At 45.7% G+C, this 13,935-nt stretch overlaps 1 protein-coding gene across 1 annotated transcript in view; it reads left to right on the top strand.

The window, feature by feature from the left end:
• Positions 1 to 13,935, top strand: part of LOC311224673 (calpain-5-like) — a 339,044-nt gene that overhangs the window by 281,238 nt on the left and 43,871 nt on the right. The window contains exon 4 of the mRNA XM_084309752.1: positions 3,031 to 3,239. Within this exon, the coding sequence (XP_084165878.1) occupies positions 3,031 to 3,239 (209 nt within the window). The remainder of the gene's footprint in view (positions 1 to 3,030; positions 3,240 to 13,935) is intronic.

Raw genomic sequence — 13,935 nt, 5'->3', positions numbered from 1 at the left:
TACGAATTCCAATCTGGCTTCAGAACATCCCACTCCACTGACACATGCCTTCTCTACTTGAATGACCACATCAAACAAGAGGTGGACGCGGGCAAATACTGCGGCATGGTCATGCTGGACCTACAAAAGGCCTTCGACACTGTCAATCACACCATTCTGATTGACAAGCTAAAAGCAATTGGTTTTGATAGTTTATCAGTGAGCTGGATACAATCCTACCTGGAGGGGAGGGAACAGATGGTGGAAGTAAACGGTACCCTATCCCCCCCCCTCACAGTGAGCTGTGGTGTTCCACAAGGAAGCATACTAGGACCGCTACTATTCCTAATTTATGCAAATGACATGTCGTCAGCTTGTGACTGCAACTTGTTCCTGTTTGCGGACGACTCAGCCCTGCTGGTCTCTGACAAGAACAAGTTACAGGTTGAAAAAGCCCTCAGCTCGGAACTAGGCAAAATCTGCATATGGCTCGCCGACAACAAACTATCATTACACATGGGCAAAACAGAGTCCATTCTCTTCGGTTCAAATAACAAACTCAGCAAGACCGACGGCTTCTCGGTTACAGTGGGTGACAATATTATCACAAGGAAAGATGAAATTACCTACCTGGGTTCCATCCTAGAGGCTAATCTTTCCTGTGACAAAATGGCATCCAATGTAATAAAAAAAGTCAACCAACGAACGCGATTCTTGTACCGGATCTCCTCTCTGGTAAACAAGAATACCCTGAAAACTCTAGCAGGAGCACTCATTCAAGGGTACTACGACTATGCTTGCACCTCATGGTACCAAAGCACCTCAAAGGCACTAAAAAACAAATTACAAACATCTCAAAACAAGCTAGTCAGACTACTACTTGACCTGACTCCTAGAACCCACCTCACCCCTGCCCACTTTGACAACCTAGGATGGCTTAGAGTAGACGACAGAGTACAGCAACTTGCAATGGGCCTGGTCTACAAGATACACTACGCGACCAAGGTACCCATGTACATGTCAAAATACTTCCCAAAGGTCAGTGAATACCACGATCACAACACCAGAGGGAGCTCCACAAATCATGTAAAACCCAGATTCGGCTCAAACAAGGGACTAAACACGTTTCGCAATTATGCCACATCAATGTGGAACGCCCTGCCTAAAGCTGTAAAGGAATGTGAATCACTACCCACCTTCAAAAACACTCTCAAAAAACACCTACGTGAGACTGCAATTCGAAACTGGCCCCTACAAATGTCCTAACCTAGTTGTACAGTAAATGACCAAGTAAGGCTTTGTCAATATTCCAATGTACAGTGTAAAATGTGTGTGTGTCCCCTACCCAACCCCCCCCCCCCCACCTCCAATGTACAGCCCTCACCCAACCCACCCAACCCCACCCCACCAACCTCCTCCAATGTACAGTTTCTACGCCAAATGTATATACACTCCTTTTCTGGACACTTTTGTATCACAAACAGTACTGTATTTGCAAATCTGATATGTCATAAATGTATAGATGTAGCAGTACTGTCTATCTGTATGTCATGTATGTCATATATGTTATGATGAATTGAAAATGGGGGACCCTGGTGGAAACAAGACGAAAGTCTTTCTCTGGTCTGCATCCCCTTAACAATTGTATGTATTGAGATGTACTGTACTGTACCCATTCTGCAATCTGTTAATAAACTTTTCAATCAATCAATCAATCAATTCGACTGAGGTAGTCGAGAAGGTACCACACGCTAAATCGTCCCCGGACCCCGCAACCTATAGACAGTTCCAACTTCAGTGTGTGAATTACGTTAATCCACCACAGTTTCACCCTGACAAAGCAAATTCTCATGTGATCTGTATATGTTTATGTCTAAATAAAATCAATCAATCAATCACAATTACAATTGGCCAGTTTGTGAAATTAAGGCCTGCTTCTTATAATCCTCTCTCTAATAAAGGCCTGGTGCTCTTTGCAGCCGAGGTAAATACAAGACCTGTCCTATATTTGAGGATTTACGGTAGTTCGTTTTTCTATCTTGTTTCCAGACCTAGCATTTGGACAGAATGGCCGTTACAGAGACCGAACATGTGTCTATATGTGTCAAACTGTTCCTAATGTTCGATGCTGCTGTATTTTTTTGTTAGAATGTCTTTTGAATATAGTTTTGCAGTGCTGAAGGCTGGGTGGTGATGTGTGAGGGCGCTAGGCAACAAGCGCCCGTGATGACGTGCAAGAGGGAACTCTGGGAGTTTCCCGAGGGCTTCTGGGAGACGGGGTGGTCATAGCTCAGTGGATCGTTTCTTTATTTATGTCACTCTTGATATGTTGGTGTGTGTGTGTGTGTGTGTGTGTGTGTGTGTGTGTGTGTGTGTGTGTGTGTGTGTGTGTGTGTGTGTGTGTGTGTGTGTGTGTGTGTGTGTGTGTGTGTGTGTGTGTGTGTGTGTGTGTGTGTGTGTGTGTACAATATTAAGGGGGATGCATAAGGATGTTAACCCCTTAAGCATACCCACATTTTGCAAAGTAATTTGCGATTTATTATACTTTATACTTATAGCACATGCATGAATCTGGTCTGTTTTGAAAGGTAACATTCTGTAGTTTCTTACACAATAAAGTTAAATCACTTTGCTAAAAATTTATTAGATAAACAGAGGTTTGAACGCACTGAAATAAATGTGCTCCTGACTTTTGTGTTGACTTGTTGCCAGATGCCTGTTTTTAAGTTCAAGCTGAGAGGTAGGAGCTGAAAAACATAACGGTTCCATAGCCTGAAGTCTTATCGTCATACAGGTCCAAAGTTTATAAAATTCTCACGGAAGATTAGTGTTTTACAAAGGTTTTTGTACCACAACAGAACCAGAGCTGAAGTCAACTTATCAGCACGTAGAATTCTTATAAATCCTCTCTCTCTCTCTCTCTCTCTCTCTCTCTCTCTCTCTCTCTCTCTCTCTCTCTCTCTCTCTCTCTCTCTCTCTCTCTCTCTCTCTCTCTCTCTCTCTCTCTCTCTCTCTCTCTCTCTCTCTCTCTCTCTCCCCCCCCTCTCTCAGGTGATTCCTGACTGGAAGGACCAGGAGTGGGACAAGGAGAAGCCAGAATCCTACACAGGGATGTTCCACTTCCGGTTCTGGCAGTTTGGCGAGTGGGTCGACGTGGTGATAGACGACCGCCTGCCCACGGCCAACGGAGGGCTGGTATACTGTCACTCCAACGACAGCAACGAGTTCTGGAGCGCCCTGGTGGAGAAGGCCTACGCCAAGTAAGCAGCTCCACCAATCACAGCAGGAGGGGGGAGGGAGCAAGTAAACAGCTCCACCAATCACAGCAGGAGGGGGGGGGGAGCAAGTAAACAGCTCCACCAATCACAGCAGGAGGGGGGGAGGGAGCAAGTAAACAGTTCCACCAATCACAGCAGGAGGGGGGAGGGAGCAAGTAAATAGCGCCACCAATCACAGCAGGAGGGGGGGAGGGAGCAAGTAAACAGCTCCACCAATCACAGCAGAAAGGGGGAGGGAGCAAGTAAAGCGCTCCACCAATCACAGCAGAAAGGGGGAGGGAGCAAGTAAACAGCTCCACCAATTACAGCAGAAGGGGGAGAGAGCAACGGTTGGGCAGTCAGGAATTAGGTTGTTACCAAACAGCCAAGCTGCTAAGTAAAATTGTTTATAAAAAGTCCAAAATCGTTGATATTTTTAACATTTAATAAATTTTTTAATGGAATCTCTATTTTAGGTAAGGGGTTATGATAAGGGTTAGGTTAGGTATGTAAAAATGTAAATGTATGTGTGTCCGTGTCTGTGTTGTGTGTGTGCATGTGTGTGTGTGTGTGTGTGTGCGTGTGTCTGTGTGTCTGTGTGTGTGTGCGTGTGTGTGTCTGTGTGTGTGTGTGTGCGTGTCTGTGCGTGTGTGTGTGCGTGTGTGTGTGTGTGTGTGTGCATGTCTGCGTGTGTGTGTGTGTGTGTGTCTGCGTGTGTGTGGGTGCGTGTGTGTGTGTGCATGTCTGTGTGTGTGTGTGTGTGTGTACATGCCTGTGTGTGTGTGTGTGGGTGTGTGTGTGTCTGTGTGTGTGTGTGTGTGTGTGTGTGTGTGTGTGTGTGTGAGCGTGTGTGTGTGTGTGTGTGTGTGTGTGTGTGTGTGTGTGTGTGTGTGTGTGTGTGTGTCATGGCTGCCAAGTGTCAGTGGTGAGACGAATGCGCTCATGATTTTTAACATCTAAGCTCACATACACCCGTTGTAACTGCCACCGTTATTGCAGTCGGGACATAAGATGCACTGGATGCTTTTGATAAGCATGTGCCTCGTTACCACACTAAGATTGGCCTTTAAACAAGCCCTGAACAGCGGGCGAGTCTACAAACAACATCTAAACGTCTGCGACCCGAGCCCAACACCGTAAAAGGAAATTCTCCCACGGGCCTCCTCCTATAATGTAAACTAACACTGAGTTCTTTTAGTTGAAAGAAGCGGCGAGACACAGTTGAGTCAGATGGCTGCAAGGTTTTTTATCTCAGAGGACAAGGAGAACACAAGGAGGACAAATCTCAATCCGGACCACCTGCTTGTACTTCAGACAAACGCAGAATGGCCACGATAATAGACAGATACACCCTTTTATACATTTGTAGTTAGACACACCTCTTTCTGGTTTAATGATGATAGCTGTCACAGTCCTAGTTGAGAACAAAGAGAATCCGCACGGTTAGGTGGGAGGGGGGTCCCAGCACGTGTTTTTCCGTAGCGGTGGGGGCCTGGGCTAATGAGTCCCTGAAGTCCCCCTCATTTGGGGCTGTTGTGTACATGTTGTGTATATGTTTGTTTATGTGTTTGAGTGAGTACGTGCGATGCGAGCAGATCATTGAGAGTTCAAAGTAATTATGTCTGTATGTAACTAGTTTACCTGTTTGACCCCGCACTTAGTCAAGGGTCCTTTCGTGATTTTCATGACAGTTGGTGTGTATCCGTGTGTATGCGCCAGTAAGTGTAGGTGAGCGATGTGTGTGTGTGTGCATGTGAGCGTGTGTGCGTGTGTGCTTCGGAAGAGGAGGCTTAGTAATGACTTCCCAGGGCCATGTGTCTGAGGCTAGTAAATGACTTCCTAGGGCCATGTGGGAGACTACCTGTGTGTATGTGTTTGTAAGTGTGTATGAGTGTGCGTTGTGTGTGAGGGGTGTGTGTGTGAGGCGCGCGTGTGTGTGTGAGGCGCGTGTGTGTGTGTGCGTGAGAGGGGTTTGTGTGTGTGTACAGGGGCGGACCTAGCCCATTTGGCGCCCTAGGCGAGATTCACTGTTTAATTCATTAATTTTTTTTTTTTTTTTTTGGCTTTTTTCTTCATAGTTCTCTAACGTTAGTCTTTCTTTCCTCAACGTTCAATTCTATAACCACTTGACCGATACCCATCAATGCACAGCGCTCTAGCATGTTCTGACTGTGAACACCTAAAGCTGAGGCTCAGACCGACCGACCGTTTTAGATTTTTGGCTCATTTTCCCTTATGTTAGAATTTTTTTTATGTAAAAATAATGGTTGCAGATATAGAGGGGGGCGCCAAAACTGCACAGAAAGAAAAATAAAAAAAATAAAAAAAATAAAAAATAAAAATATTTTTTTTGCGCCCCCCTCTGGGTGGCGCTCTAGGCGACCGCCTATATCGCCTGTAGGAAGGTCCGCCCCTGTGTGTGTATGTGTGTGTGAGGCGCGTGTGTGGGTGTGTGTGAGAGGGGTTTTGTGTGTGTGTATGTGTGTCCATCTATGTGTATGTGTTAATGGGTGTGTGTGTGTGTGTGAGGCGCGTGTGTGTGTGTGTGAGAGGGGTTTGTGTGTGTGTATGTGTGTCCATGTATGTGTTAATGGGTGTGTGTGTGTGTGTGGAAAAAGGGACTGGAGCCTGCACCAAGGGTCAGCAGGTCAAGCCAAAATACAGGAGAGAGGAGAAGGCAGATATACGTGCCTTTAAATATAAACTATTAATTCTATCACCTAGTTTGATGGTTATATCTAACAGTCCCCCTTTGTCATATTAAAAACAATATGACACAAATATCAACCATCAAACACACATCAAAACATGCACTAAGTATGGACCTGTCAAAAGGCCGAAACTCGACCAAAATCGAAGGTCAGGAACAAATACAGTACATTTCTGGACATATATCTACGTATGGGATGACCACCAATACTATCATCAATACACCAGACTTGCACTTAATTCAAGAGGGCGTGTATATCATATAAGCGTGAAGCTTGACTATACGGGGGGCCCAGAGGAGAGAGAGAGTTGGGTGCGATCAAGAAGGGACAGAGAGAGATAATAGAGAGACTTTAGAGTAGGAGACAGTCAGGTGGGAGTCAAACATAGAACGAAGCGTCTTCTTTTTTCCACTTCAATCGTCCATCTTTTAATACACACCCTCAACTTTACCTTGGCCCTTCGTGTTACCCCGTCCTACCCCTGATAGTCCCACCCACTCATTGCCGTAACTCTATAGAGGAATAAACTAAATTCAAATGGACATCAAATTGACATTAACCTCATTTCACCAGGATTTTTTAAAATATGGAAAAAATGCTTGACACTCTTGATTTTAAGATACGGAAAAGATGCTTACTATTTATTCCAACTAGAATTTAGGATAGTTCAGTTACACACTATATCTCAACCAGATTATACCTTAGAACAGTTCAGTCACATTTTGCATAATTTCAATCAATCTTTAATTCATTCAGTTGTTGATTCTTTTCAGTTGTTGATTCCACTCATCCCCACCCTTGAGACTGTGAATTCAACAGTCTCAATCACCAATATGCAGCAGTCTTCAGCAGGCCATCAGGTAGAGAGCGCCGAACGACACTTACAATCACCCAACCATGAGTATTTGCCAGTCGCTCAGCCATCCCCCATTACCAACACAATATAGCCCCACCAATACTTCAACCCCCAGAGGACACTACTATCACCCTGTCGTCGGCCCCTCCCCCTCAATTTTGTACCAATCAGCCCTACATTTTCAGGCACCATCGAGCCTCAGCTCGTGGCATATCTTCCAGGCTCACGCGAACGTAACCGCGGTTATCTGAACTCACCTCAAGGCATTTTCCACCTCAAGATCAGTTCGTCATCACCGCCAGTTCCTGGTTCCCAATTCGTCCTCTTTTTGAGGACCGTTTAGGAGAAGAGCCTTGGTATGGCCCACAGCATGACTACAGCGTCCCCCAGGAGTCTGGCTATGAAATAGACAACAGCTGAACGTTCTCTGCACATATACTCATCGTCCACTCGCTCAGCTTGCCGTGTCCGTCCAGTCACCACCACCCCCGACAGCCTGCTGAAGAAACAAATCACAACATAACACCACAGCTTACTCAACAACCACAAGCAGATTTGAATTCATCCAGACACTTTTTATGAGAAAACCCATTGATTGAAACATACACAAAATGCGTAATGAACCACTCAACTTTCAGATTTCCAGCTCCGGCTCATCAGCGTCACTCTCCTCGCTCACCCATTTCACAAATGAAAAAATAAAAAGAGAGGACAACATCAGACACACATACTCCAACAAAACATACAGTAAAAATCAAACCAAAACCAAACAAAACACACATTGTCCCATATCAGTGCATTCCTACATGCCGCACTATGCGTCAGGTGTGTCTACCCTGCGTAAAACGCAGATCTAATCTATTGAGCATACAGTAGTCTAATGAGTATACAGTATTCCAACACGTACACAGTATGGCTAATGAGTATACAGCATCCTAATGAGTATACAGTATCCTAATGCGTATACAGTATCCTAATGAGTATACAGTATCCTAATGCCCAGGCTAGCCCCAGAGGTATATACCAGCGTCCAAGCTGGGTGGTCGACAGAAAAAGAAAAGAAAAACAAATAACAACATCCTGTCCCCATCCTCATAACCCTACCACAACATCATAGAAACATGCAGTTGGTTCCCCCACATCCTCATCCTCGGATGCCTCCATCATGCCAGCAGAGTCCGGTGGCTCAGACATGGGGGACCCCAGCTGGACAGGAAAGAGACAGGCTCGAGGAGGAGAGCCGTCCGGCGTATCCTCCAAGGGCTCCTCGTAGGCCGGTGCCTCGAGCACGGACCCTGCAGTTGCCTCGCGGGCATCCTTGCCATCCCCCCACAGGGTCCCCAACCTGTCTATACCATTCATACCATCCTCTCCAATCGCTCCATCACCTATAGACCCAGCATCCTCTCCATTCACAATCATCTGGTACTCTGGTACCTTGGCGAATTTTGTGTCAATAGCTGTCTCAATCACTTTCTCACAGAGTTTCCTGATGCATGGAATACAACAGCATCCACATAGAATAAACAGTCCCATGGTCGCTACAAGGGTTACCATCACCGACACTACCAACCCCTTCCACTGACCAAAATGTTTGCTCAACCATTCACTAAAGACATTTGTCACTCCAGAATCAGTTGCCATACTTGCAGACAGGGTCCTAAGCCCCTTCAGGGCTCTGGTCACAGAACCATCACTCGCCGTGTTGTTGGGGACAAAAGTACAGCATTGCTCCCCAAATAGCGAGCACACGCCCCCTTTATCGGCCAAAGTTCTTGAATTGATATGGTCATGGACCCTCCGACCAAAGATTCACAGAACGACCAAGTTGTTTACCACGGAGTCTTTATTTCATCACACAGAGAAGAAGAGAACTCTCCTCCTGCAGCCCATGGGCTCAGCCCCTCGCACCACCAGTAGAAGAAAGAGTACATCACACTACATGTCATTTATACAGAGGAGGAGGGGAGGGGTGTATGTGTGTATATGTATTTGTGTGTGTATGTATGTGTGTGTGTGGTGTGTGTGTGCTTGTCTGTGTGTGTGCTTGTTTCTAAGTGCAAAAGTTAATGGATGTTTTCTAAGGGGGCCATCTGGTTAACATCCATCTAATGGTTTGTGATATCCATGACAGTTCTCATAACAGTTGGTGTGTAACTGTGTGTATGTGTTTGTAAGTGTGGGTGAGCGATGTGTGTGTGAGTGTACGTGAGTGTGTGTGCGTGTGCGCGTCGGAAGAGGAGGAGGTGTGTGTGTGAGGCGCGTGTGTGTGTGTGAGGAGGGACTAGCAGGATGGATGCAGCAACGGGGTCATCAGGTCACATGCAGGGAGGAGGAGGATACAGACACACAGACGCCAGGCCCCATTAGGAATATTATACATTATGGCCTTTAGATATAAGATATTCGACATCAATGAACTGAAAAACCTATCAATTCCCCCTTTTGACATATAAATCAATATGTCAACACAACAGTTCATTGATGGATCTGTACCCATCAATTGTCACCTCATTACACGCATCACACCTAAACCAGATGAGATGAACAACTCCAAGAGAGGAGAGAGAGAGATAGAGGGAGGGAGGGGGGAGCGGGAGAGAGAGAGAGAAGAAAGAGAGAAACACAGATTTGCAACTTTTCCAGACGATACACGTAACCCCTGTGGGACCCCCCTTACTCAGGCACACGCAATGTCCATCAGGGCGCTACCTTCCCTCTGTTACAGTACACCGCCCATCCTGGGTCGGCCCCGTCTCCTAGAGGGCAAGGGCCTCCTCCTGAGTTGGTCCCCGTTCCAGGTGCGGTCCCCTAGACAAAAGTGTCTCCTCTGGTCTGCTGCCTCCTCAGTGTCTCTGGACTGTCCTCTCCACCTCTCCTCAGCTGGCCCACCGTCACTCCAGCTCAGCTCAGTGTCCCTCCTGCTGCTGCTTCTCCTCCTGTCGTAGATGATCTGCCTGTCGTCTATGATCTGCGGTGCCTGGCTTGTTCATCTCCGGCCTCTGCTGCTCAGCTGCCATCTCCTCCGGTCTGCCTCTCTTCATCCTGGCCTGTCCTCCGTCTCCTCCTGCCTGTCACCGTCGAGGGTCGTCTGGTGGTCTCGTCACGGACATCTGAGGGGCTGCTGCTGGTACCTCACCCCTGGTTCAGACACGCTGCAGACAGCTGGTGTGAATGTCTGGATCTTCTGCATCGTCTTCTCCTCCGTGTCTCCATTCCTCGTTCCGTCCCTGGTTGCGGCTGGCCCACATCAATTATCACTGGAACCTCCATTTGTTAGGGATAACCTATCCCTCGTGAGTTCTTGAATTGATATGGTCATGGACCCTCCGACCAAAGATTCACAGAACGACCAAGTTGTTTACCACGGAGTCTTTATTTCATCACACAGAGAAGAAGAGAACTCTCCTCCTGCAGCCCATGGGCTCAGCCCCTCGCACCACCAGTAGAAGAAAGAGTACATCACACTACATGTCATTTATACAGAGGAGGAGGGGAGGGGTGCAGTGTTGTGCTAGTTACTGAAAAATAGTAACTCAGTTACTTTACTAGTTACTTCATTTCAAAGTAACTTCGTTACTGTACTAGTTACTTACACCCAAAAGTAATGAGTTACTGTGAAAAGTAACTATTTAGTTATTTAAAAAAAAAAGATAAAAAAAAAAAGATTGCTCCCGAGTCCCATGCCCTATAGTACTCAAAATCGGTTGATCAACTTGACAGTTTCCATTCACATCACCGAACTCTGCTAAGCAATGTGGTCTAGATACAAACACAAATCTGACACAAACAAATGTTGTCCCGAGTCATATAATAAGAAGTGCGCCGGTTGAAGGAACAGCCTTGATGTCGCCGGAGCGTTTCATTATAACCATTATAATTCAAGGGTACTACGACTATGCTTGCACCTCATGGTACCAAAGCACCTCAAAGGCGCTTAAAACAAAATTACAAACATCACAAAACAAACTGGTCAGACTACTACTTGACCTGAACCCCAGAACCCACCTCACCCCTGCCCACTTTGACAACCTAGGATGGCTTAGAGTAGACGACAGAGTACAGCAACTTGCAATGGGCCTGGTCTACAAGATACACTATACGACCGGGGTACCCATGTACATGTCAAAATACTTCCCAAAGGTCAGTGAATACCACAACCACTACACCAGAGGAAGCTCAACAAATCATGTAAAACCCAGATTCGGCTCAAACAAGGGACTAAACACGTTTCGCAATTATGCCACAACAATGTGGAACGCCCTTGTACCCAAAGCTAGGGGTAACAGTACTGTATATTTGAATACCGTTTATGTCACAAATGTATCAGTACTAAATACCTATATGTCCCTATGCCATAAATGTCATGTATGTTGTGTATGTCATAAATGTCTATATGAATTGAAAATGGGGGACCCTGATGGAAACAAGACAAACGTCTTTCTCAGGTCTGCATCCCCTTAACAATTGTATGTATTGAGCCGTACTGTATTGTACCCATTCTGCAATCTGTTAAATAAAGTTTTCATTCATTCATTCATTCACCATCTTGCAAGTTGCAACGTTGTTTAAGATATCAATCAAAGCATTGCAACGTTAGAATAGTTAGGATATCAATTGTGCATGAAAGGACTATATTTATATTGTTTGATTAGTATTATGAGATTCCCTGGCAGATTTCGTACAGTCAAAATCCGTTGATCAACTTGAGTTTCAGTGAACACATTGCACTCACCAAAGGCTGCGGTGGTTGAGATGTAGTAACGTTACGTTAGTCCAGTTGACTCCAGCAGCGCCTCAAACATGTTCTTTATCTCGTTTCCATGTTGTATATTAATTATCTCTCCAAGTAGTTGCTAAATGGTTTGTTAGTTTGTTACTGCGTTCTTTTTATGTGGATTCATAGCGAGCGTTTGTTTTGTTTACAATAGAGAGGGTCTATTTCTTTCCGTAGCCGCATTTCTTGCGCACTTCTGATTGGCCAGTGGCCAGACTCGCCTCGTATCATTCTACGCGGGTGGGGATGAGGATAATAATAATAATAATAATCACTACCGCTCGCTATCAATCTACGCCGTATATAACGCAAATAACGCAGTGACGAACCATTCAGTAACGTAAGTAGCGTTACTGAATTTCAAAAGTAATGCGTTAGAGTACTAGTTGCGGCAAAAAGTTACTTCGTTTCTGTAACGCGTTACTTTGTAACGCGTTAGTCCCAACACTGGAGGGGTGTATGTGTGTATATGTATTTGTGTGTGTATGTATGTGTGTGTGTGGTGTGTGTGTGCTTGTCTGTGTGTGTGCTTGTTTCTAAGTGCAAAAGTTAATGGATGTTTTCTAAGGGGGCTATCTGGTTAACATCCATCTAATGGTTCGTGATATCCATGACAGTTCTCATAACAGTTGGTGTGTAACTGTGTGTATGTGTTTGTAAGTGTGGGTGAGCGATGTGTGTGTGAGTGTACGTGAGTGTGTGTGCGTGTGTGCGTCGGAAGAGGAGGAGGTGTGTGTGTGAGGCGCGTGTGTGTGTGTGTGTGAGAGGGGTTTGTGTGTGTGTATGTGTGTCCATGTATGTGTTAATGGGTGTGTGTGTGTGTGTGGAAAAAGGGACTGGAGCCTGCACCAAGGGTCAGCAGGTCAAGCCAAAATACAGGAGAGAGGAGAAGGCAGATATACGTGCCTTTAAATATAAACTATTAATTCTATCACCTAGTTTGATGGTTATATCTAACAACCGGCTGGAGATGTTTGTGTGGACTTCGAGCAATACGTGCAACCAATGACAGATTGCGAGTGGATTACTTTCCAGAGACATGAAAGAGCGTACAGGGGGACACTGGACACAAAACTGCTCCAGGTAAGATCGAACTTTGCTGTTACTCCCGGAGGCGCAGAGAAGTGGGGCAGACTGGTGTCTATCCTGATCAGCGTTTTTTTTAAGAATGGAATATTCTCCGCGACGCAAGGAAACGCGCGTCCGTACGGATTCCAGCTTCTAAAGTATGTCGCTAGAATCCTGAAGAAATTCCCTCTCTCTGCCGATTTCCCAGTGGACCTAACACCTGACTCTCTGACACATTGGATAGAAACGCAGCTCTGCTTCATCCGTGAGAGAATACAACCAGCGTTGCGCGCCTCTGGGACAGAGACACATCGGCAGAAAAGAAAAGTTTCCATGACCAAGCTGGCATTCCTCTGGCAACATCGCAATTCAAAGGCAATCAATATCATTTTGAATAATAGCTGTTTTCCCGAAACCCCACCCACTGTTAGTGATACAACCAATGTGTATAACGACTATAAAGCCAAATGTCAAACTGCACCAAGCGCTGCCACTCCCCTGGCCACGCCCCCTTGGTGCAATTTCATTGACAAAATAGAGCCAGGCTATTTCCCAGACACCCATGATTTTACAACAGAAGAAGTGGATGCAGTTCTGACTTCTCTTCCCAATAACAAGGCTAGCGGATCTGATGGGGTCATCTATGAGACGTTGAGAGCTACCAGGCCCACGTCAACACAGACACTCACACATATCTTCAATGCCTGCCTGATCAATGAGAAGGTGCCTGATTCATGGAAAGGGGCCCTCATCCATAGAATACCAAAAAAGGAAAATATCCCAGATGATCCTTCCACTTGGCGTGACATTTCACTATTGCCCACTATATATAAAGTCTTTATGAAGTGCCTACTCACCCGCATCTTACCCTGGCTGGTGGACACAGGGATTCTCTCCCCCCATCAGAAAGCGTATATCAACAGACAGGGAATGAACGAACATGTGTTTTGCTTAAAAACCGGAATAGACGATTTCAAACATGAATCATCCAAATTCTACACAGTGTTTTTGGACTTTAGAGATGCATTTGGTACACTCTCCCATGAGGTGATGTTAAAAACATTAGAGGAAATACACCTGCCTCAGCCTTTTGTGAATATTGTATCCAGTGTATACCAAGGTTCATTTATCCAAGTTATCTGTGGGCAGCAGCTCACAGAACCGATTGCACTGAAGGTGGGAATAAAAACTGGTTGTCCCTGGAGTGCTGTGAACTTCATCCTAGCACTCAACCAGTGGATGAAGTGGATTTACCAGTGCGCTCCTCTGCATGTCCGATCCCCAAAT

This window comes from Notolepis coatsorum (assembly GCF_963971535.1).
Source record: "Notolepis coatsorum genome assembly, chromosome: 1".
NCBI classification, from domain to species: Eukaryota; Metazoa; Chordata; class Actinopteri; order Aulopiformes; family Paralepididae; genus Notolepis; species Notolepis coatsorum.
This window is presented reverse-complemented; position numbering and strand designations above follow the sequence as displayed.